General features: G+C 37.9%; 1 protein-coding gene across 1 annotated transcript in view; it reads left to right on the forward strand.

Moving 5' to 3' along the window:
- The first annotated feature begins 2284 nt into the window (after positions 1-2284).
- bcl11bb (BCL11 transcription factor B b) overlaps positions 2285-25365 on the forward strand; it is a 60302-nt gene continuing 37221 nt past the window's right edge. The window contains exons 1-2 of the mRNA XM_051654742.1: positions 2285-2897; positions 19082-19441. Of these exons, the coding sequence (XP_051510702.1) occupies positions 2834-2897; positions 19082-19441 (424 nt within the window). The 5' untranslated portion in view covers positions 2285-2833. The remainder of the gene's footprint in view (positions 2898-19081; positions 19442-25365) is intronic.

Below are 25365 nucleotides of genomic sequence, written 5' to 3' on the forward strand. Positions count from 1 at the left end.
GAAAATCAATTTCTGTATAGGCACACACTTTTAATTGTTGACTACAAAAAGCTAATAAAAATTTGCCCAGGAAAAAAAGATACATTTCATTAAACACGCTTATAGGCAAGGGCAAGTTGTGACATTATTTAGGAAAAGTTTTCACTAAAGGAACCCGCTGATTTGAGAAGTATTCCTTTGTTTGAAATATACAAATATTTTTTAAACCAACATTTTAACGAAAGAAAAAAATTAACATTTTCCTCAAATATCTGCATTTACAATGAAGGTATTATCGGCTATTTAATGTTTTTAAGCAAAATGTAAATAAACAATCATAAAACATAAAACAGTGGAAATGAAATAACATGCAAAAGAACCCCAGTTTTGGCAAAGAGACATTGTAATTAATATTACAACATTTGAATTCTAAAATGTAAACATTTCAAACACATCCCATTTCACAGTGCGTTTCAGTTCAAATATACCTTTATTACGTTTACATTTGCCTCAATGCATGCCTGTGCTGTTTCGTTGTGTTTACTTGTTTACCTTACAGATATTACTGTAAATAGTCTACTCTATAATCTGTAAATAATAGAATTTTTGTTTGGATGATATAATTCACAATAATTATTATAACATGACAGCTGTGTGAACTAAGTGTTTGAAACCAACATATAAAACCGCTTCTAGAAAATAAGCATTTGTGCAACTGGACTTTTCACCCAAACACTTAGTTACTGAGATATAATCCCTGTGACAACAAGCCCCAGTCTCCCCTATCGATAAGTGAGTTACTTCTATCCTACATATGAAAAAATAGAGCTGATGTTGTGAAATCTGCCCTAATCATTATCACACTGAAAACTCTTTGATAAAAAAAATAACAATTTGGCCCTTTATAAATTGTATGTAATTAAAATGCTGCTATATTTATTCATTTTAATTATGTTTTTATTTTATTTTACTTCATTATAATGTGTTGTTTTAAAATGTATTCTCTGTCATTTTTAAGTCAATTAGAAAAAAAATGAGTTGTTTCAGCTGAACTGTGTTTTGGGGTGTGGCCACTGGCTCTTGCACAGAGATGTTTAAATATATAGACCTGGGTGAAGGTACGGCGGCTTATGCAGAGCTTAAACAGTTGTTGTTGATAATTGATAAGGTTTCAGTTGTGTCCACAGTTCTGTTTAGTGTTACCTATGCTGTTTTGTGTTAAATGTTTTTTATTTAAAGTTACCATCATGGAGATTAGTGTTCCTTGAAGCAATGTACTCATGTTCTTTCAACTCAGAATAAAGTGTACCATGCTTATATTCGTGCTTATATTCGAAATAAGGAAATAACAGATAATCGGAAATATATTTCAACTTTGAGACACATAGACATGTGGTATAAGGTTGGTTTATATTTTTCTCACTTAAAAAAATTAAATGAGGCCTGATGCATGCTTTCGAAATAAGTAGAATATATATATATATATATATATATATATATATATATATATATATATATATATATATATATATGTGTGTGTGTGTGTGTAATGTAGATAAATCAGTTTACACAATTCAGTCAATTCAAAAAAAATTTTTTTCCAGTGCAGCCAACAGGTGGCGCTATTGTCTTAAATGGCAATTGGACAAATCTGAATCACAATGTATATTGCCTGGGAAGTATCATTATTTTGTATTTGTATTATTTGTATTATTTTGTAAAAGGCAGAACTGTACATGGTGTCATTGTTTTGAATATTTAAAACTTTATTATGCGATGTGTTTTATATATATATATATATATATATAAACAACAGTTTCTACTAGAGATTCAGCTTACATTTACAATTTGGAGCACAGTAATTTACAACTCCCGTAATTTACAATACCAAAGTTACCCCTACGGTTATTATTACTTTTAAAATCATTTAAAAAAATGATATGATGCCTCATTGAAAGAGATCCGATTTTTTTATTTTTTTATTTATTTATCTATTTATTTTGATGACAGTGGTGATTAATACTAAATTGTCATAGTTTTATTGTAGCAACGACAACTGTAGAACATTTAAAAACGACTCTTGGCACTTAAACTGTAGAAATGCCCCTCTCCGAACCCAGTGACGGGACACTGTTGGTAAGCACGGCGACCCTTCTGTACCCAGTCTGCTGCCACTAGTCGCCCCCAGCGCTCTGGTTGTTACACATTGCGGACCTCGCATCACGTCACGTCCGTACTTGAACTTGAATCCCATTCCATTCTTCAGATGCAACCCCCCCCCCCCCCCCCGAGGCACTGGGTGCTCCCTGAGAGGAACTTGTCGGACGTAAATGCGAGACGTAATTGCTCGGGTCTTGATTGATCTGGAGAGGAGGTGTTGTCTTCAGAGGGACCGCAGGAGAGTTGAGCCATTTTGCGCGCTGATGCCAAGCGCACATGGAGGACTGTGCCAAACACTTCTCTCACCTGGCGAGCGCGCCGTCCACGGGTCTTGGATTTCCATTAAGCAGGACCACAGATAGTTAATTCTGTGTTGTAGGGATTTTAAAGACAGAATTTTACAGGACTCAATGTGAGACTGGCAGAGGTTAAATCAGCCGCTGCATGCCGGAGTGACTTTTTCCGCATCGCTATCTCAGGTCAAGTTGCTCTTAGTTATTGCTTCACATCAGTCGAGCGCGATTTAGATTTTTCAAAGAGGTCAAGTGTTAGTTTTTGCCGTGATCACGATTAAAATAACACGAGAGCGGAGTGGAACAGTACCCGGACTGTGGAGGAAAGTTTGGAGAGCATCGGGGAGCGCGCACACATCAGTTCGAGTGTTCCGTGAGATGCTGCTGTAAATGGTGGGGCAATGTCCCGACGGAAGCAAGGCAATCCACAGCATCTGTCCCTCACACAGAGGGACACCATACCCAGTGAGTACAACACCTTCACCCCCTTCAGCAATACTGGCATTCCTTAATAGGGCCAAAGAAAACGTATCGAAACAATTAGTGAACACGTTTCTTTCTTTCTGTCTTTCTTTCTTATGTATTTTTTAAAATATCAGTTGAATATCTCACACTCGTCTTAAGTAAACATGCATTGCTTCGAATTGTAACAGGAGGCATGTTAGTTTTTCACATTTCTGGGGGTTGATTTCACTCATAAAGTTATATTTCGTAAAATGCAGAATTACATGTGCTCACTAAAAGTGCAGAATTAACTTTTAACATTTTAAATACCAAAAATAATTATAGTAGACCTAGGTGTTTGGGCTTAACTGATTACAAATTCTATTTATTGATCATTTATAACCAGCAATTGAGGCCTGTTACTGTTTTTTTTTTTTTTTTTGTTTTTTTTTTAAACTGTCAGACCATCAATTCTGAGAATAAATGATGAGTTGGACAATCTTGGTATGCTAAACATAAAATATAATCCATGACATACCGTTTTCATCCAATATTACTGTGTAAGAGACCCACACGCTATCTGTCCTGCTCTGTCCCACATGTTGGTGCAGCTACCATTATGAGGACTCTCCATAGACTTAATGATTTTTATACTGTATAGATTCTATCCCCTAAACCTAACCCTCACAAAAAACTTTCTGCATTTTTTTATATTTTCAATAAAACATCGTTTAGTATGTTTTTTTAAGCAATTTAAATTATGGGGACACTAGAAATGTCCTCATAAACCACATTTATAGCATAATACCCTTGTAATTACCAGTTTGTAACCTAAACAAAAGTCCTTGTAAACCACTTAAACCTGGCCACACACACACACACACACACACACACACACACACACACACACACACACACACACACACGCAGAGTGGCCTATCAAGTCTACTTTATATAGCTTATTTTAAATGTATTTATTTATTTATATGTTAATGTCTGAAGTCATTTTGTGTTGTACATTTTAATTTAGTTGATTTAAAAAAAAAACAATATATATATATATATATATATATATATATATATATATATATTAATATATATATATATATATATATATATATATTAATATATATATATATATATATATATATATATATATATGTATATATATATATTACTTCTGTTTTACAATATCAGACTATCAAACAGGACTAACAGGGACATATGCGAAGTAAGGACTTCGGTGTTTACTTCCATAGTTTATCTAATTATCCGAGCACGTCAAGAGATACTCTTTCTAATTGTACGACTTTATCTAAAAGAGCCAAGTGCTTACACTAGTTCAAGTTTTCTTTCCTCAAAAAGCTTTTTTTATTTTTAACTTTGTAAATTTTGATTGTAAACTATTGAGAGTAATATAACACAAACCAACAGTATGTTTTTAGATATTCAGTATTGAAATTCATAGAGCCCTAATGTGTCTAATTTATAACGGCTTCATAATCTCCACAATATGCCTTACATGTTCACAAGCATTTATAACATTGGTTTTAGCCACAAACAGTAAAAGACCAGGAAAGTTTGTCTATGAATAATACAAATATTACAGCTACGATAACTTTGCATATCAATGATATGATACATCCTGTACTATTGCAAGATTTATCAATTAAACTCATATCAGATTAATGTCTCTTTTAAAAACCTCTTTACATTTTTCTTCACAACAAGATTTGTTTGTATTAAGTGGTTTATAATTACTATTCAAAAATATCCCCCCCATGGAGAGCTGGTGGCGTTTAAATTCAAACCACTGCCAGTTTGCCAGATTATTTTACCTGATGTGGTTTATTTAGCAGACAGTTAGCTTTCATTCAGTGTTTTGGGGGTTTTGTTAACCAGAAATACTACAAAAATAATTTATATATTAGTGCTTAATTAAATATGTTTATTTGTATAGCAAAACCCATCAAGCATATGTGTATGTTTGCAACTGTGTTTGAACAGAATAATTATACTTGTATTATAATTATACACAAATATGTGTTTAGTTCACTCATAGTTAGTGATGTGTGTGTATCAGTTGGCAAATGTGCAGTTCACATTGAGATGTGTGCATGCTTTCTCTACACTCTCACTCTCATGTGCACAGACTGTAAACCCACCCTTTTTTAAGTGCACTCCACTCAGGCTTGCACGCCAGCCTTCATGGGCAATATCACACTCTTTTGGGGGGTCTGTCTGAAAGGGAAAGCCAAAGTGCCCTCATTTGGCTATGTCAGCGCTCTTGGCACAAAACATGTCAGTTAGCTAAAAGTTGCACAATAGGAAGATATTGCCCCGAGCGACAGTACCTATAGATCACACTCAAAGAGAAAACCAAGAAACACGAATATCGACATACTTTGCGTCTTGAAATAAACGGGGGGGGGGGGGGGGGGGGGCGCACTCTACACCCGCATGTACATGCACAGGTGTGTGCTTTAAATGGATAGTTCACCCAAAAATGAAAACACACCCTTATTTTGTTCCAAACTGGTAAGACTTCCTTTCCTCTGTGGAATACAAATGTAGATGCTAGGCAGAATGTTAGCATAAATGAGGTAAATGGTGCTCTGCCTAACTTTCTTTTGTGTTCCAGGGAAGAAAGAAAGGTAAAAATAGGTTTGGAACAACATGAGGGTGAATAAATGATGTCAGAATTTTCATATTTTAGCGAACTATGCCTTTATAGAAGATAACATGATCAGCAGGGCTCTTTTACACTCAAACATGGGTTCACAAGGAAGTTCTAAGGAAGTTTCATAGATGAAACCACACATATTTAGATTTCCGCAACAGCACTTCAGTGCCAAAGAAACTGATTAGTATATCTCAGTAGCTCTTATTGCATGTAAATTGTATGATTCATTACATGAGCAGTTACACAGATATTTGGATGGGTTGGTTTAAACGTTAAACTGTGGGTGGGGGCTGTCCATTAGGGCCCTTACTGGCTGTGGCTCTTAAAATGTCAAACGATTCTTGCATTGGCTTTTAATGGCTGTGACTGTCAGTGCTTTGAATGTTCACATGATGTTTGCCATGATCTTTTAGTAGCCGGTGGTCATTTTGCATTGCATCATGCAAATAATATATATGGCATGAACGGCCCGACCACTGCCTCTTTGATTTCTTAGAGTGGAAAGGGTCACATCAGCCTTTTACAAGTGACTCACTTCTTTAGGAGGGATTTTTATGGTGACGTCCAGCCTATTCGTTTATGTTAGAACAGCCTTTGAATGAGGACGAGACAAAGAGATTATTTCACACACCGTGTGAACCCAGAACTGTTTGATTGCCATGTGGTTTCCTGCTGATCGGCCTCGTCTGACCTGACTTGACAAAGATCGTATGTGAGTCTTTATTTCACTGCACCAAATTACGGTTTATTTTATGTGTATCATATTTGGTGGTTTGCACAGCTTCAGAGGAGTGTGAGCTTGTACGGTCATAGCTGATAGGGGGTGCTGTAAGTCCTTATGAGAGAGGATGTGTGTGTGTTTGAGAATCTGATTACTGCCTTCAGGAAGTGTGATAACTGTATTTATAATGGTTAATACCCTGAATTGCTATCTCTCCTCCCAAGTGTATCATTCCCACACCAGACTCAGTATAAATCTCTTATCTTAGGCAAAAGGTAATTAATTCAATTTATTGGAGTATAGATTTCACCCTGGAGAGCAGTAATCTAGACGCTATGCCCACTCTGCGCATCGCTCCTAAACATGTCCTCGATTCCAACCAACTTGCTGCTTTTAGTTTTAATTTATTCAGGATGTAAACATTTCTGTAAATGTGCCAGCTTAGCTACAACAGCTCATTTTCAACTGTTGTCCCAGGGCAGGTATTACAAATTGACAGAGAAAATGAAAAATGTAAAAACAGGATATTTTTAAAACAAAGTTATTGGGGTTCTGCATTTGAATATCTGGCTTTATGTGAAATTGTCAGGTTCAGAGGAAGACGTTAGAGCACACGTGCATGTAAAAATTTGTGTGCATTTGTTTGGCACGCATCCAGAGCTTGTAGGCCGCTTTAATGAAGACAAGAAAGAGCATTCAAGCTGGGCCTGCATGAATGCAAATGGGTTATAATTTTTTTTCTTTGCAAATGCACCTGGTGAGCTCAAAAATCATTTTAGAGATCTTTTCATATGTGCTGCAGATGTTACCAGTGTCGCAAATACATGTCACTCACAATCGTTTTGCGGAATGTGCTCGGTGCTGTTCGCTGTGAGTTTCTTCAAATATTAGCTACTTTAATTCAGGGCCATAATCACCATAGACAACCAATGTTGAGTACTGATGTTGATTAATATGGATTTTCTCAATGACAGATTCTAGATGTCCCCCCAATCATGAATATTTGGTGACATGCTTAAAATACTATAATAATTACCTTAATTATTACTGTACTATTAAAATATGTACAGTTATAAAAGGATAACTGAAAAAAAAAAAAAACCCACCTCCATACATTTTTTCCCCATATTATTTGTGTTATTACACATTTAGTAGTTGTAGTTTTATTTAGTTATTTTAGCTTAACGTCAACAAATACATATTTTCTTCTTTTTACATACAGTGGCCCCTTAAAGCATTTGGACACTTTAGCCACCCTTGCAATTCTGTGAATGTATTTTTATTAAATAACATAAATATCAAACTAAATTGCATTTAATTTAAAGAAATATAGTACAAACACACTTTTCATGCAAAACATTTATCAAAAGGTTTGTTAGATTTCAAATGATAAAACCTTAGTACTAAAAAGTATTTGGACACTTAAGACACACGCAAAAGTGTATGAATGTATTTGCATTAAATAATATAAATATTAAACTAATTGTCATTTTATTTTAAAGAAATATTGCACAAACACATTTTTCAAGCAAAACATTGAAATAAAATTTTTTTGCAAGGTTTCAAATGATAAAATGTAAGTAATATAAAGTATTTGGTCACTTTTGTGTTGTCAGATGTTCATAGTTAATGTGATGAACTACACCTGTGGTTACACTGCTAGGACACCTGTGTGAAGTTGAGGATAAATGGTGTTAGTTCTGAGAAAAGCTCAGAACTATGCCATATGCCATTTGGTTTTAAAGCTATTTTGTTATTTAATACAATAGCATTTAGATGTTTTTAAGTGTGACTTAAGTGTCCAAAAACTTTGTGGCCACTGAATAGGGAGCAATTTACCTGCAAACTATACACAACTATAGCATTCTTATTTATAGAAAATGTAGGTGCATGATGCGTATAATACATTATGCAATTTTACAGCTTCTTCACGCACTTAACTCATAGATTTATCTGATTTAAATATCACACCACACACACGATCTGCTGTACCTGTGGCTCTCACAACCACCTTCGTACTTCCATTGTGTCCTCCGCTTGCATTTGGTCCATTTGGGAGGGCATGGCTGCCTCCCAGCACACCCTCAGCGCACATTCCTGCAGCATTGGGTCTATGCCAACCCCATGATGTTTGTGTTCTCCCCCTTGGCGTTACTCCACCGCTCTGATGGGCCTCCTGTCAGTCTGCGAGTGAGCGGCAGTCAGTCAAGTGTGTGGAAGTGGCCCGGAGCCGCTTGCTGTCGCGTCCTCCACAGCACTTGTAGCATTCAGACATGTATGTGATATCATTTAATATGTGTTTAGGTATCACAGGCTCTAAATACAGTGTTTATCTAAATATCAGTTTGTTTGTGAGTCAAAGTGCTAAATAGTCAAATATTGTACAAAAGAATGTTTTGTCAGTTAGCCTAAAATGTGCTTCATATGGTAGGCTAATATTCAACTCAATAATATCATTTAATAACAACATCAATCTGATAACATTAGGTTATGCCAATTAATGTAATTCAGAGAATAGCTCCTTAAAAGTACTGTTTACCCAAAAAGACAATTCTGTCATCATCTACCTACCCTCATGAGTTGTTCCAGACCAGTATGACTTTCTGTCTTTTGTGGAACACAAAGTCACTATTTTTTCCCCCAGTCCAGTCCCTAACATTCTGCTTAACATTTACTTTTGTTTTCCTCGAAGAAAGAATTCATACTGTTTTAGAACAACATGAAGGTGAGAGAATTACATCAGAATTTGCATTAAGGAGTGACTATTTGCGACTAGTTGCACTAGGTGTAAATAGCACCTGCCAGTAGTGTGGCAGGTGCTATTTGCATTCCAATACTCTGGTGGAAACACAGAAATTGAAGACAAACTGCTCCCCTAGTTTTTACAGTGGGGTGTAACGATGGTTTGGATGTGCTTTTTCATGTGGTTCATGAAAAGCATATCCTTCACATAGTTCAATTTCTCCTTTTGTCCCACTTTTTCCATTCTGTTTCCTGTCTCCACTCTTAATATTTTCTTAATACTACTTATAAAAATAAAGGTTGATTGCCTCGCAGTGATTTGGTCACAGTGAAGGTCAGGGTGTTGAGTTAAAGGTTTGATCCTGGTAAAATCCTGATCCTGTTCTTGAGCTCTGAAAAGGTGCTGTATAATTGTAAAATTATTATTATTATTATTATTATTATTATTATTATTATTTAACTAAATAATGGTGTCCTATCGTAAAAAATTCCTGATAGACTTACAGGACTTTCACCTATCTGTAGGCTATATTGATTTATTATATTTATTTTAATGCATGAATTTGTATTTATTATTCACTGCAAAATGTGTGCTTGACATTTCACATTTTGCTTGACACCTCCTGCCTCCAGAATATTGTTGTTATACATGAACAATGGAACGAAAATTCTGTTTCAGGCAGATATTAATAACAGAAACACCAGGAGAAACTAAAGTTAACAACATATTCCACAGTTAATGTGGCCAACAAATTCAGCTTCATCTGGTTAGAAAAAAAAAAATCATAAAATAATTTAATTAAATAATAATAATTATTGTTAAAATAATAATAATAATAAGGCTATTATTATGAAAAGGCATACACAAGGCATATTTTATTAATAGAAACTATAAAAGTAAAAGTAACATTTAAAAATGGGCGTTTCATTTAGTTTTAACATACTTCCTGTTTAAGCCCCGCCCACACCCGGTTCTATCTGAATTCAGAGACAGATACAGATAATTTTATCATATGAAAAAATACAGATACAAATACAGATAATGGCTTCGCTGCACACCTCTAGTTACTATAGTAAAACAATGTTTAATTTTTGTGAGGGAAGGTTACGGTTAGGTTTAGGGGTAGGGGTGAGTGCAGGTGTCTGTCGGACTCTAAATAAACACAATAAACTTGCTCCAGTGATACCGCTATACTGTATGTTAGTATTTAATTAGAGGTGCAAACAGCATCTTACACTATTTGTACTTAGTGCAAAAAATATGCTTTTTGTTGTTATTTACACTTAGTGTAAATAGCATCTTTTGCTATTAGCCTCTGCCTTTTAATTGTTGGGTGAACTATCTCTTTAAGGTCACAACTGCACACTGTACAGTTCACTTTTTATAGTGTATCTCTTCAATAACCAACTAGTATGTGCCCAAGAGTGTGTTTGTCCTTCAGGCAGAGACTGGGATTGATTAGCTATCGGATCTCATGTCTGCTGCAGTCTCTTTCCTGTAGTTTTGCTCACAGTGAATCTGTTTTGTATCTCTGTGTGGTTTTGAGTTTTGGGTCAAATCCATTTCACAGCAAAGAGTGTTTTGACAGTTTCGTCATAGCTGAGATGTTAATAGTCCAAAGCAAATGACATCGATATGCCAGAAAGGGAATTTCGCGAGGGTACGAAATTCAAGAGATTTAGCTTATTTTCACATAACAAACAGCTGTTTGTGAGGCTCCTTAACCACTTTTCCCAATGTGCACCTGTGATTCTGTGACAAGCGAGGCGGCTCATGCCTGTGAGCGTATTTTGAGACTGTTTTGCGGCTTTAGCTAGCGCTGGTTTGTCTGCTGCGATATACCTGTGCACCGCTCCAACATCCGTCCAGCGTGCAGAGAACTAGACCGGAAACACAAATACCACTGCGAGATTCAGACTTTACTGCCTGTCACACACACACACACACACACACACACACACACACACACACATCCCCTGACTGATCTTACTGTGCAACTCACAGGTGTTATACTTCGACTGCAGTGCAAGCTGTGAATTTTGTTTTGTGAGGAAAGAGGAAAGAATCAGGCTCTGTGTAAGATTTCGAGCATGCAGTTATACATGTGACCACATACAGTGGGGTTCAAAAGTCGAAGAGTTCTCTTGTGAAAATGCTTCTATTTTGCATTTTCTAATTAAATAAAAAGAACATTCTGCACAAATTAGATTATCAGCATAATGATTTGTGTTCAAAGTTGAATCGCATTGACATGGACTCAACAAGTTTGTGCAAAACCTAATAATCCATGTTTTCCAGCATGATTTAAGAATGAATCACACAAGATGCTTTTTGGAACAATGGAAGCAAAGAAATCTAACCTGTTTTTCACATGGTTAATGTCACAAATTTATGATGTGGAAAGAGTGTGGAACCTAAATATTTATAATTAATTTGACTTAAAAACTATTCTTTGTTTAACATTTTGTAAAATCTTAATATTTCTGTTAATTCTCAGATTTATTTTAAATTAGATTTTGAATGCCAGATTTTTAGTAGGTTCTCAGATATTACTATATACATGGTGTGTATGTCACAATATCAGTTTACGTGCTTGACATGTTGGTGTCACTTTGGCTTGTGCTCCAATGTTGTGTTGCAGAGCTATCGGTGCAAGAGTTCCGCACAATTTTTTTCTGGAGAATTCAGAACTTGAGTTGACAAATAATTTGAGATTCGAATTTAGGCTGTGACTTGAGCTGATGGCAAGTGACTTTTTTCAGTTTATATATATATATATATATATATATATATATATATATATATATATATATATATATATATATTTATATATCAGCCACAACATTAAAACCACCTGCCTAATATTGCGTAGGTCCCCCTCGTGCCGCCAAAACAGCACTAACCCGCATCTCAGAATAGCATTCTGAGATACTATTCTTCTCGCAATTGTACAGAGCGGTTATCTGAGTTACCGCAGACAATAACTGACAAAGTTATTTGTCAGTTATATGTATATGTATATATACACACACACACTGTATATATATTTAAGCAATATCACATGAGCAAGAGTGCGATATGGCTTATATACAACAGTTCAGTGAGCAAGTCATTAAAAAAAAATTAGGAAAAACTGAATACAGTCATAAACACATTTGTGCATGGAAATACTTTCTTACGTGATGGATCAGAATCTGCTGTTGCTAGTTCAAGCCAAATGAACACAAAGCCTCCATTAGTAATTCAAAAATGTCACTTTAGAACTAGTATCACGGCTTGGGCTGTTTCTAACAAGTTATTGGAGAAACAATGATGTGTGTGCATGTGTGCGTGTGTGTGTGTGTGTGTGTGTGTGAGAGAGAGAGAGAGAGAGAGAGAGAGAGAGATGGAGGGTGTGTGATCACCTGTCGCTCCAAAGCAGAGATGCTGTAGTGTGTTAGTCCGTTTCCTGAAGCTAATGTCATTTTGGTCAAATTCATCCTATTTTCTCAGTGGAAAAATAAAAAAGTGGGGGTATTCCTGCCTATTCTGTGGTAGCCGGTGCACAAGTGTCATTCACTATTGAAACCGCAATCTCCTCCGCCATTTTGAACAGTGTGTCCTTTCCAATGTGGAAACTCCAGTAAGATGTAAGCGCCTTGAGTTTGTGTAATTAATCAGTCTGTTGTGTCTCTCAGCTGTGGTGAACCTTAATGCTGAAGTTGTTAGTTTAAAGCCATTTAAAGCTATTTCCTAGCTTTAGTAGTGTAGTAGTAATACAAGCGATCCCATAGTTGAATGTAAACACTGACTGACGCTGACTCACTTACGTCACCTAACTGGCTTATTTTACTCACAGAAATGGTCTTTTGCCACCATCTACTGGCTAAAATATGTAATGTCAAAAAATTTAATGTAAAGAGACATCTCTTAACACATCTGCAATGATCTTACACTTTAGTTTAGAATGGCACGAACACAAGCGGAGTGATACACACAGTGAAGCGTCCACACACTCGTCTGACTGCCGCTCACTCGCAGACTGACAGGAGGCCCATCAGAGCAGTGGAGTAATGCCAAGGGGGAGAACACAAACATCATGGGGTTGGCATAGACCCAATGCTGCAGGAATGTGTGCTGAGGGTGTGCTGGGAGGCAGCCGTGCCCTCCCAAATGGACCAAATGCAAGCGGAGGACACAATGGAAGTACGAAGGTGGTTGTGAGAGCCACAGGTACGGCAGATCGTGTGATATTTAAATCAGATAAATCTATGAGTTAAGTGTGTGAAGAAGCTGTAAAATTGCATAATGTATTATACACATCATGCACCTACGTGCCGGAGTGATACGCACAGTGAAGTCATAGAACTTCTCTCATCCAATCAGATTCAAGGACCGGAACTAACTGTTATATATGTATATATATATATATATATATATATATATATATATATATATATATATATATATATATATATATATACAGTTGTGCTCAAAAGTTTGCATACCCTGGCAGGAATTGTGAAATTTTGGCATTGATTTTGAAAATATGACTGATCATGCAAAAAAACTGTATTTTATTTAAGGATAGTGATCATATGAAGCCATTTATTATCACATAGTTGTTTGGCTCCTTTTTAAATCATAATGATAACAGAAATCACCCAAATGGCCCTGATCAAAATTTTACATACTCTTGAATGCAAATTGTCTGCCAGTATTTTCTGATAACATGCTGCATTCATCTTGCCATCAATTGTCACAAGATTCCCCATGCCTTTAGAGCTCACACACCCCCAAAACATCAGTGAGCCACCACCATACTTCACAGTGGGGATGGTATTCTTTTCACTATAGGCCTTGTTGACCCCTCTCCAAAAACATCTCTATTTTGGTCACGTCACTCCAAATTACAGTGTGCCAGAAGCTGTGAGACGTGTCAAGGTGTTGTCGGCATATTGTAACCGGGCTTTTTTGTGGCATTGCTGCAGTAAAGCTTCTTTCTGGCAACTCAACCATGCAGCTAATTTTTGTTCAAGTATAGTTGTATTGTGCTCCTTGAAACAACCATACCGTCTTTTTCCAGAGCAGCCTGTATTTCTCCTGAGGTTACCTGTGGGTTTTTCTTTGTTTCCCGAACAGTTCTTCTGGCAGTTGTGGCTGAAATCTTTCTTGGTCTACCTGACATTGGCTTGGTATCAAGAGATCCCCGAATTTTCCACTTCTTAATAAGTGATTGAACAGTACTGACTGGTATTTTCAAGGCTTTGGATATCTTTTTATATCCTTTTCCATCTTTATAAAAGTTCCATTACCTTGTTATGCAAGTCTTTTGACAGCTCTTTTCTGCTCCCCATGGCTCAGTATCTAGCCTGCTCAGTGCATCCACGTGAGAGCTAACAAACTCATTAACTATTTATACACAGACACTAATTGCAATTTAAAAAGCCACAGGTGTGGGAAATTAACCTTTATTTGCCATTTAAACCTGTGTGTGTCACCTTGTGTGTCTGTAACAAGGCCAAACATTCGAAGGTATGTAAACTTTTGATCAGGGCCATTTGGGTGATTTCTGTTATCATTATGATTTAAAAAGGAGCCAAACAACTATGTGATAATAAATGGCTTCATATGATCACTATCCTTATTTAAAAGACAGTTTTTTTTTTTTGCATGATCAGTCATATTTTCAAATTCAATGCCAAAATTTCACAATTTCTGCCAGGGTATGCAAACTTTTGAGCACAACCATATATATTAGGGATGGTCATACTTGTTGAGTACTCTAGGGGCAATAACATATACATAACTGTATATATAATAACATGTCTGACAAACAACTTTGACTGCTGCATTGCATCTTGTTGTTCCAGTGTACTGTCTATTCATTATTATAGGCTGTCATAAAATAATCTGTTACAAAATGTACAGAAGATTGCATAATCAAAATATAATGCATCATATTTTGTCATTATGTTGAGTTACCCAACTCAATGAAAGAATGTGCACAATGCGCGTCTCTCTGTTTTTCCTTCAGGTTACCGTAGTAATCTTAGTAAGTGCACACCAGTTTTTTTTCATGACTGAACTGTCTATTTTCAAATCGTGGTTGGCTTAACAGGAGACGCCATAACCATCGCATTTTTAATATGTGTAAGTTGAAGTTCAGTTTTGATGCTGCATTCTGTTCCATTTAGCTGCACTCTGTCTAGCTGTTTGAAACACTCGCCTGCTGTATCCACAATATTCCTGAGTCCCATGATGCTTTGCAGGCGATGTGGGCAGAACTTCAGTGTAAACAGTCATAATGTTACGTACTAATACAGCATTAAAAATGACAGAAATTTGAGAACAAATGAACACAGAATTATAGCAAGGCGATATTGTTCTTCCCCACCTATTTGTTAATGATTATGGGTTTCAGGATGATGGCCAAATATCACAAATAGAAGCATTTTAGTTATTTTGTTGAGTCTTTATCCAACGATGGAAGAACCTGAGCAGACTAACCTGAAACGCTATGTAGCCTATTAGCGCCTTCACAGCTGTAAATTTGGACATGTTTTGAGAACTGTAGATAATTATGTTTATTTTAAAGCATATATTGAGTCTAGAAACCTGAAGAGTTTGTTGTACCGAGATTATGTACTTACTGCAAATACAGGAGAGGTCCAGACAGCAGGATGCTTGTGTATTACAGGACTCAGGTGATAAGACTGTCATGCTGCTGTTTTTCGGATAAAATACAATTATATTGTGGGAGATGACTATGTAGTAAGCTCAATCTAGCTTTATAATTGTTAGTTTAAATACATAATCTCCGTATCTAAATGCTATAACCGACATGAAATTTTTTAGTGTTGATTGAACAACTGATCCTGTTGATAGACTGAATTTATGTTTCTTGTGTAGGAAATAACAATATATTAGCAGCCACACAATAAACTGTACCGTACAAAAGAACTACATGCAATACAAATAAACATATTTATTTTGACATACTTTATAAACATTGTACACAAAAGTTTAATGTTCTCTGTAAAGCAACTATAAAACAGTATGTATTATTAAAAGCACTGTACAAATAAATTTAACTGATACTGAATTAATGTCCACACTGTTTTCCAAATCACATTTTCCCCTTAAGGAAAGGCAAGCACATTCTGCAAAGATACTCAATAGAAAGTGAATTGCAGGCAGGAAAAATGCAGGAAAGATGAAAAACATAATACAATTAATTTCAATAATATAAGTAATCCCCCCTGTTGACCTCTTTCCAATAAAGTGGAAAGAGCACACAAGCAAATTATTCCAAGCTTTTTCAAACAGATGTTCCTAAGTCAATCCTTCTGTAGGCAGCCGATGGAAGAAGCAGCATCTGGGACTGGAGTGGTTTCTGATCATAACATCGCTGTTTTAGATAAAACTTTAGTTTCGCTTGATTATTAGGATAACCATTAACCGCACACGTTGTCTGTGAAATTTTTAAGACATCTTACAACATTTAAAAAGCAAGAATCTAACCACATGACACGCAAGCAAGCAGTGACCGGCTACACACAAAATGGCAACCAATCGCACTTCCTCTAGCCAACCGGAAATTCTGCCCACCTTGCAAAATACAGTGGGCTCGCTGAGAATGTTGTGGATATACAATGCTTCAGCTTGTTGAGTCCACTGCCACACGCCTGGTGTGTGAGTCTTTCCAAGTGTTCGCTTCTGTGGGGAAAGCTGCGATGCTCTGTATTGTTGTTGCTGTGATGATTCATGAAGCATTCCATTCAACTCGGATAGTCAGAATTTCCACCTTTCAACTGGGGAAAGTGCAACGTAATGACACATTATGTCGGACTTCTAACTTGGAAACTTGTGCGGAAATCTTCAACTCCTATTTCGTTGAGATGCAGGTGTGTGTTACTTCATGCAAACATGTTGGTGCCCAGGGCAGGAAGGTTTACAGTCAGTGACAAACATTCACTTTTATTAAATAATATCCATTAACGAGTCAAAGATCTTACATTAAATGATAATAAAACATGTTTAGCAAACGTTATGCAGAGACAGGTGTTCAAAACACGGTTAATTACACTCTCTTTTGATTATCGTAACAATAGCATTGCAGCGTCGTATATCAGTTTGGTTGCAATGAGACGTCTCTGACTAGGGATGGGCGGATCGATCCTAAAGTATCAATACTGATGTTGTTTCAAAAATATCAATCCTCACAAAAATATCGATTCTAACATTTTTTTTAAAACTAGGGATATTATTATTTGGTTACAATGAACATGAACAATAATCATAAGCTTCAAAATGAAATAAAAAGGACTAGGCCATATTAGCAAATACTTGTGCTAATATCCGCTGATCTTAAAATGCATGCTGAAAGACACAAGCAGACAAGCACTTGCACTGTCACAAGGCTCGTTCAAAGCAGTGCCTTGTAGAAGTAATGATAGAAAAAAAGGAGAAACTGCTTCTGGAGTAAATTCATGCTAAAATAACATATCTAAAGGTGACATTTCTTATAATGAGTTTGTATGTAATTTTTGTTAATAAGTAATTTAAAAAAAAAATAGTTAACCATGGTTTTACTACAGTAATATTGTAGCAGTAACATTGGTTTATTGTGTGGTAACTATGGTTTAACTAAATACCATGGTTAAACTATACTGTAGTGAAACCATGGTTAATTTTTTGAAGGGTAAACAAAACAGAAGTCTAATAATTTTCTGTTTAGGCTCACAAATGTAAAAAAAAAGAAAAAAAAAAGACTTGAATTATGACTAAAAATAATATTTTTTATTAATAATATTTGTAATTAAAAATATTATATTAATATTATTTATATAATATATCGCCCATCCCTGTCTCTGACAATCAATGTACCCCTCAAAATCACAACGTAATCAGTCTCAAAATTAAAAAATAAACTCCCTCTTTGACACGTTTGTGTTTAGTTGTCAGGTAATTGCCACTGAATTTCAAATTAAGTGAGAAGTCACATCATGCTTGATCACCATCGATTATCGTTTTCACGATCGATCATTGCTGCCACGTCCGAGTACTCGAGTATATATATATATATATATATATATATAAAAGGGATTCGAGCCTGTTGCTCAATTTGAACACACTCAGTTTCAGGCGATTTGCTAGATTAGCAAATCTAACATTTCAGCCCATGTAGTCATTGCACAGAAGATTTGTTGTTGAACTTTGTACAGACTGTACATGCAGTATCCTAACAAGCAAGATAATCATGTATTGACCAGCTGAATAGCAACACTGAAAAAAAGATTTGCACCTTACAATAACTATAGAACACTAATCATAGACACGCCAACAATTTATCATTTAGGAACTTGACATGAACGCTAATTAACTAACCAACTACTTTAGATCCAACTAAATAATATTCACCGGCACCTGCAGAACATTAACAGTGCTGTAGTTAGTCAAAAATGCAGCTAAAGTAGTGATGCACTAAGTACCTCTGGGGTATTTCTTCTGTTTCACTCTCTCAAAATACATCATAAAAAAATAAGATTCTGCATGGTTCTTTGTTTGTTTTAAAACAAAAAGAAACAAAAAGAAAAAAGAATTTTTTCCCCCTTTTATGGTTTTATAATTCATTTATCATAGGGGTTAAGCAAGTAACTGGTAATTTGTTATTTTTTACTGTATAGGTCTGATTCTGTTTTTGGCTTATTTTCAGATTTGTGAAACAGATACAGTATTGTTCTGTGCCTGTTGATTACTCACTCCGTTAGTTGTATTATTTAATAAATTAGTTAATAAAGTTAGTAAAATTTGATTCTGCATGATTAATTTATTAATTATTCTGACACGACAGAAGATGTTGGGCAAAATGTTTGCCTCAGTATTTGATTGTATGGAAAAAAGATGCAATGAAAGTGAAAGATGACCAAGTCTAACATTCTGCCTAACGTTCCATGCATAGGTGTATAAACACTGACAGAATTTTCATATTTGGGTGAACTATCCCTTTAACCATAAAGTGCATAAATCTAGCCATGCACTGGTTGATGTGCCTTCTGTTTTTCTCCATGCCTCAGCTGCGGTCGATCATGACGTGGGGGAGGGGCAGTGCCCATCAGAGGTGTCTTTAGCCAGCCCACTGGGCGGAGCCGGAGAGAGTGACCTGCTGACCTGTGGTCAGTGTCAAACCAACTTCCCCCTGGGAGATATCCTAGTGTTTATCGAGCACAAGAGGAGACTGTGCCCCGGACCCGGCGTGTGTTTTGACAAACCGTCAGACTGCAGCGATTCCCCGTCCCCCAGACCCCCACGGACAGAAGTCTGCCGGAGGTCTGGACCGGTGGAGGTTGGGATCCAGGTCACGCCAGGAGAGGAAGAAAAGAAACGACTGACGCCCGCAAGAGGAATCTGCCCCAAGCAGGAGGGTGTCCCTACAGGTGAGTGTTTTGAGGGCTGACACACACACACATTCTTATCGTGATCTTGACATGTCTATACTCCTAAAAATAAAGGTCCTTCAATGGTTCTTTTCAGCACATTATGTCCTCTTATAAAGAAGCATTTTTGGCTCTATTGGGTTCTTGAGTTAGCTATGTGGTTCTTTACAGATTAAAAAAGTTCTTGAAGTTACATTATAGGTCTGTTTTAGTTTCTGTGTTCCTTCAAGGAAGTTAAGCTCAATCGACAGCATTTATGGCATAATGCTGATTAACACAAAAATGTATTTAGATTTGTCCCTCCTTTTCTTTTATAAAAGTGAGGCACTTACAATAGAAGTGCATGGGACCAATTGGTAAACGTTAAAAAAACTCACTCTCACTCACTCACTCAAAAGTATAGCCACAAGATGTAAACAATATGTTTGTTAACATGATTTCAGGGTCATAAAATTGCTTACTAACCTTTTCTGTGTAAAATTATATCCAAATGTACAACTTCATTTAGATGAAGACGTAATGCTGTAAACCATAAAACCCTAAAAAGACCTTAAAAACAATGATTTAAACGACATTACAGTTTAAATAATACTCTTGTTTTAACTGAAGAATTCATGTATGTGCTTTTATAAAATTATCAGCTTCAAATTTCTGCCTTTAAACCCTCTAAAAAGTGGCCCCATTCACTTATATTGTAAGTGCCTTACTGTAACCTTGAATATAGCTTCTTTTTTTCTTCTTCTACTTTCTTATTTTAAGGGATGGGTCAAGTTGAAAAAAAGTTTTTTTTTGTTTTTTTTTTGGTAATCAATATTAGGTCTGAAACGATTAGTCGACATTATCGACAACGTCGACAATAAAACATGGTCGATAAAGATTTTCATTGTTGAATAGTCGTTTGATCTCATTTAACGTAACATGAGATCATATGAAACTCTAATGATGACGTTTGAGAGTAGCACTGCAGTTCGCGCCTGACTGAGGAGAGGAAGAAAAAACAGCTCACAATCCAGATGCACTCTAAACTTTCCAAACAGCTTCAGGTGATGTATATTGCAAAGTATGATGGAATTATAATGCAAAAATACAAAATACGTAAATACAAAAGCACTCTCGTTGTGGAATAAGTGGAGCTGGAGCTGCCTCTTCGCTGAAGTAAAACTGGCATGTCCAGTGTCTTTAAATGAAACACCCCAGCGTTACATCTTTAATGCAGTAATATTTAATGCATTACAGCTTTATTAAAGTTCAAATAATAAGGAAGCAGGCCATGTAAATAACTACAAACTCCAAATTGGTAATTTCTCTGTGCGGTCAGCGCCTCCTCTATGAGTTGTGCGAGTGTCCCGATCTAAGGGGGAGAGATTGAAACTGCACCCGGCTGATGCACACTCTGTCACGGGGACGCTCATCCCACGAGTGTGCATGCTTAATGCAGCTAGATTATAATGTGATGGCTCCCGACTTATTGATTCATAATATATGTGTCACTGTGCATTTCTTATCGTGAAGAAAATTGGCAATACACAGCTTTATTAATAAGAGAGAGTTTGTTTTTTGTGAGTTAAAGATGGATTGAAGTGAACAGAAAGGTGAGAGAGGGTAGTCTTCGCCCCATTATACACTGCAACAAAATACGTTTTTGATTTGTTTTTGTTTTGGATTGTTTTCCAAAAATATTATCCAAGACTCATTTAAAACAATGTACATTTTCTTTAGCAGCTATACTGCAGAAGAAATTTTTTTTATCTGAGAATGTTGTATATAATATTCAAAATACAAGTATTTTAAATAATCTAAAACTCCTTTAAAAAAAGATGCATTCACCTGAGAAGCAGTATATAAGATATTTATACTTGCTTTTAGAGAATAGATCTTGAATATAAGTATATTGTGTCTTCACTGCACTTGCAGAAGAATAACCAAGTGAAAAAATACACTTATATACAAAATACACTTATATTTAAGATACATTCTATTAAAGCAAATCTAAATATCTTATATGTTGCTTCTCAAGTAAATGTGTCTTGTTTTAAGGATTTTTAGACAATTGTAAATGGAAAACAAGACAAAAACACTTGATAACAAAAGGATTTTTTGCAGTGAATTTCTTTACTGAATTAAACTTAATAAAAAGTTTTTTTTTCCCCCTTTAATTCAGTGAATGTCATTTAGAGGTATTTTTAAAATATGATTTTCTCCTCTGTATTGTTAGTAAGCACGTTTAATACAACCTTTTAAGTCGGGGCACAAGCTGAATAGTCAGTTAAGATCTAATGATTAATCGCTGCTGTAATCACCGAATAGTCGAATAATCGTTCTAATAATTGTTAGATTAGTCGATTATAAAAATAATCATTAGTTGCAGCCTTAGTCAATATTATGCAACAAATGCTGTTGATTGAGCTTAATTTGCATATAACCTGGAATATTAATTTAAAGCAACAGTAGTCAGATATTTTCTAAAGAACTAGAGTTTATCTGATAGCTTCAGGCTGTAAAACCAGTTTGATTCTAATTTGAATCTTTATTTTTAAGAGTTACAAAGGAATAGTTCACACAAAATTTTAATTCTGCCATTATTTACTTACCCTAATGTTGTTCATACCCGTAAGAAATTCTTTCATCCGTAGAACACAAAAGGAGATACATTAAAATATCTTTACATAGCTCTATTCCTCTAGTTCATAGTGGCCTATTAAGCTAAAACAAAGAAACAAACAAAGAAACATAAAAGCTCAATAAAATAAAAAATAACTCATGCGCTGTATTTTAAATCTCTTGAATCCATATAATAGCTTTGTGGGAGGAACAGACCGAAATATAAGTGAAATGTCAGTGAAAATGTTACCCTTTGCAGTTATTTTTATTTAGTTGAGTGGACAAACAATAAAGTTTCTGCGAAGATTGTTTTTAGGAAGTAACGTCTTGGTTACTGATGTAACCTCTGTTCCCTAATGGAGGGAACGAGATGTTGTGTCGATGTAGTGACACTAGGGGTTCGATCTTGAGAGCTCCATTCACCTTTGCTTAAAAGAGAAAAGGCCAATGAGAATTGGCGAGTGGAATTTGCATGCCACTCTCCGCCTCGGACATATGGGTATAAAAGGAGATGGCGAGCACCACTCGTTCAGATTTATACTGAGGAGCCGACAGAGAGTCCTGACCGTGTCAGCGGCCGGTTCGGCAGGAGGGACACAACGTCTCGTTCCCTCCATCAGGGAACAGAGGTTTCATCAGTAACCAAGATGTTCGCTGTCTGTCACTCACTCGACGTTATGTTGATGTAGTGACACTAGGGGTTCCTATAGGAAACGCCGCAGGCGCTGAACCCTGTCACTAGGTATGGAAGAGTGGACACAGGCAAGCTGCTGCGTGCCTCGCAGTGAGCGCTCAACCACGTCATGACCTTCCAGTGACTTAGGTAAGGCATCTCCCTAGTCCTGTTAAGGGGGAGGAGGCACTTACCCAAGGAGGCTACCGGCGGAGCCTTACCTGATTGCTGTTAAACGATTTCCTGCCGAGCACTTTCTAGAATAATGCTGGGAAGACCACAACCGGTAGGGAGGTTAACATGTGGAGAATATCTCACATGGACTTACCAACGGGCAAGTTCAAATATGGAATGATACGACCGGAGGACCCTATCTACAGAGAGGGTACACAGCAACAGTGGCCAAGGCAGAGAAAGCTCTGGGGAGGGGAAACACAGGGTTCACCTAAAGGGAAACCTGAACAGTGGAAACTCATCATACGGGATTACCAAAGGGGAATCACCACACATGGAGCACTGAGTCCGAGCACACAGGCTCACCTCAAAAGGGCATACCACGAGTACTGGGCCTAGTGCCGTTACTCCTCCGCTGAGTTCATCACCGAACAGTGCTTAAGAATTAAAGAGGCGTCCGGGGGTTCACCGGATACGGGGAACTGTTGTGGACAAAAATGCGCACATTATCACCTTTTGAAAAAGGGGAAAGGCGCAATGCAAGCGATACACCCAACCGGCCACCCAGTCTACCCGCTATTACCGTGTAACACTCGGGTCGAAACCGGGTCTATGCTTGGGTTGTAAACCTCGCAAAGGTATTGGGTGTAGCCCAACCCGCAGCTCTGCATATGTCTGTGTGGCAGGGCGGAGGGCGGGGCCGGGTAGTGATTCCGCACACCTGGCCCCTAGTTGGGCTGATTAGCCCGAGAGGGATAAGGGCCGACTGGAGACGGCAGTGCGGCAGAGAGAGAGTTACGGACAGATGTCCGACACCTGTGTGTGTTTGTGCTTTTGGTTGAGTTTATTCATTAAATCATTATTTATATCGTTAAGCCGGTTCTCGCCTCCTCCTTTCCATTTACCCTGTTACAGTCCGCTAGAGAGGCCCCCCTTGCCAGTGCCCAGGAGGACGCAACACCACTAGTGCAGTGTGCCCGGACTCCCAAGGGGTGTGGCAAGTCCTGAGATTTGTATGCGAGAGAAATGGCATCCACAATCCAATGGGCTAGCCTCTGCTTGGAGACAGCTTTCCCCTTCTGCTGTCCTCCAGTACAGACAAAGAGCTGCTCCGAGCATCTAAAGCTCTGCGTGTGGCCCAGATAGATGTGCAGGGCGTGAACTGGACACAGCAACAACAAGTCCGGGTCTTCCTCCTCTGAAGGGAGGGCTTGGAGGTTCACCACCTCCAGGCATTCGCTGGTAACTGAGAGCACCTGCGGGTCCCCCATCCTCTTGATGAAAATGAGCGCCACCAGGAGGCCCGTCTTCAGAGACAAAGTGCTGAGCTCGCGCCCTTTTTGAACCTGTTGATCAGGTCACGATGTCATGAGGGTCTCCCATCCAGTGTGTCATGATAATTTGCTATGGCAGCCATGTACACTTTCAGGGTAGAGGGAGACAGCCGTCTCCACAGCCCTTCCTGAAGGAAAGACAGCACAGACCCGACAGCGCATCTCTGTGGGTCTTCCCCACGGGAAGAACACCAGTTCGTGAAGATATGCCATTTCAAGGCATACAGCCGCCTCGTAGAGGGGGCTCTGGCCTGAGTGATTGTATTTACCACCACTGGCGGAAGACCTGCTAGGTCTTCCGTGTCCCGTCCAGGAGCCAGATGTGGAGATTCCAGAGGTCTGGTCACGGATGCTGGAGCATGCCCTGCCCCTGAGAAGGTCCTGCCTCAGGGGAATGCACCAGGGAGGTGCTACTGCCAAGAGCATCAGATCAAGTCCGGTTGGGCCAGTACGGCGCAACAAACAGGACTTGCTGCTCGTCCTCCCTGACTTTGCACTCTGTGCAATGAGGCTCACTGGAGGAGACGCATACTTGCGCATCCCCCGAGGTCAGCTGTGTGCCAAGGCATCCACATCGAGAGGGGCCTCGGAAAGGGAGTACCAAAGGAGGCAGTGAGAGGTCTCTTGGGAAGCAAACAGGTCTACCTGCGCCTCCCCGAACCTCTCCATAACCAGCTGGACTTCATGGGGGTAGCACGTCTGCTGCACGTTTGATGACGCCCAGAAGGTGAGTGGCTTGCAGAGACTTCAAGATATGCTGACTCCAAAGGAGGAGGCGGCGGGCAAGTTGCGACATGTGACATGAGCGTACACTGCCTTGCCGGTTTATGTATGCTATGGTCATTGTGTTGTCAGTCCGGACCAACACATGCTTGCCCTGAATCAATGGCCGAAGCCTCCTCAGGGCCAGCAACTCTAAGCAGTTGATGCCTGCCTGTTGCACAAGGCACCCCAGCCCGAGTTTGAGGCATCTGTTATGACCACGACGCGCCTTGAGATCTGCTCTAGGGGAACACCTGCCCATAGAAATGGCAGGTCCGACCAAGGGCTGAAAGTCTGATGGCACTGCGGCATGATGGTCACACACCGGTGCCGTGGCGCCATGCCCACCTTGGGACTCAAGTCTGTAGCCAGTGCTGAAG

Source organism: Myxocyprinus asiaticus, chromosome 25 (genome assembly GCF_019703515.2).
Source record: "Myxocyprinus asiaticus isolate MX2 ecotype Aquarium Trade chromosome 25, UBuf_Myxa_2, whole genome shotgun sequence".
Taxonomy (NCBI): Eukaryota; Metazoa; Chordata; class Actinopteri; order Cypriniformes; family Catostomidae; genus Myxocyprinus; species Myxocyprinus asiaticus.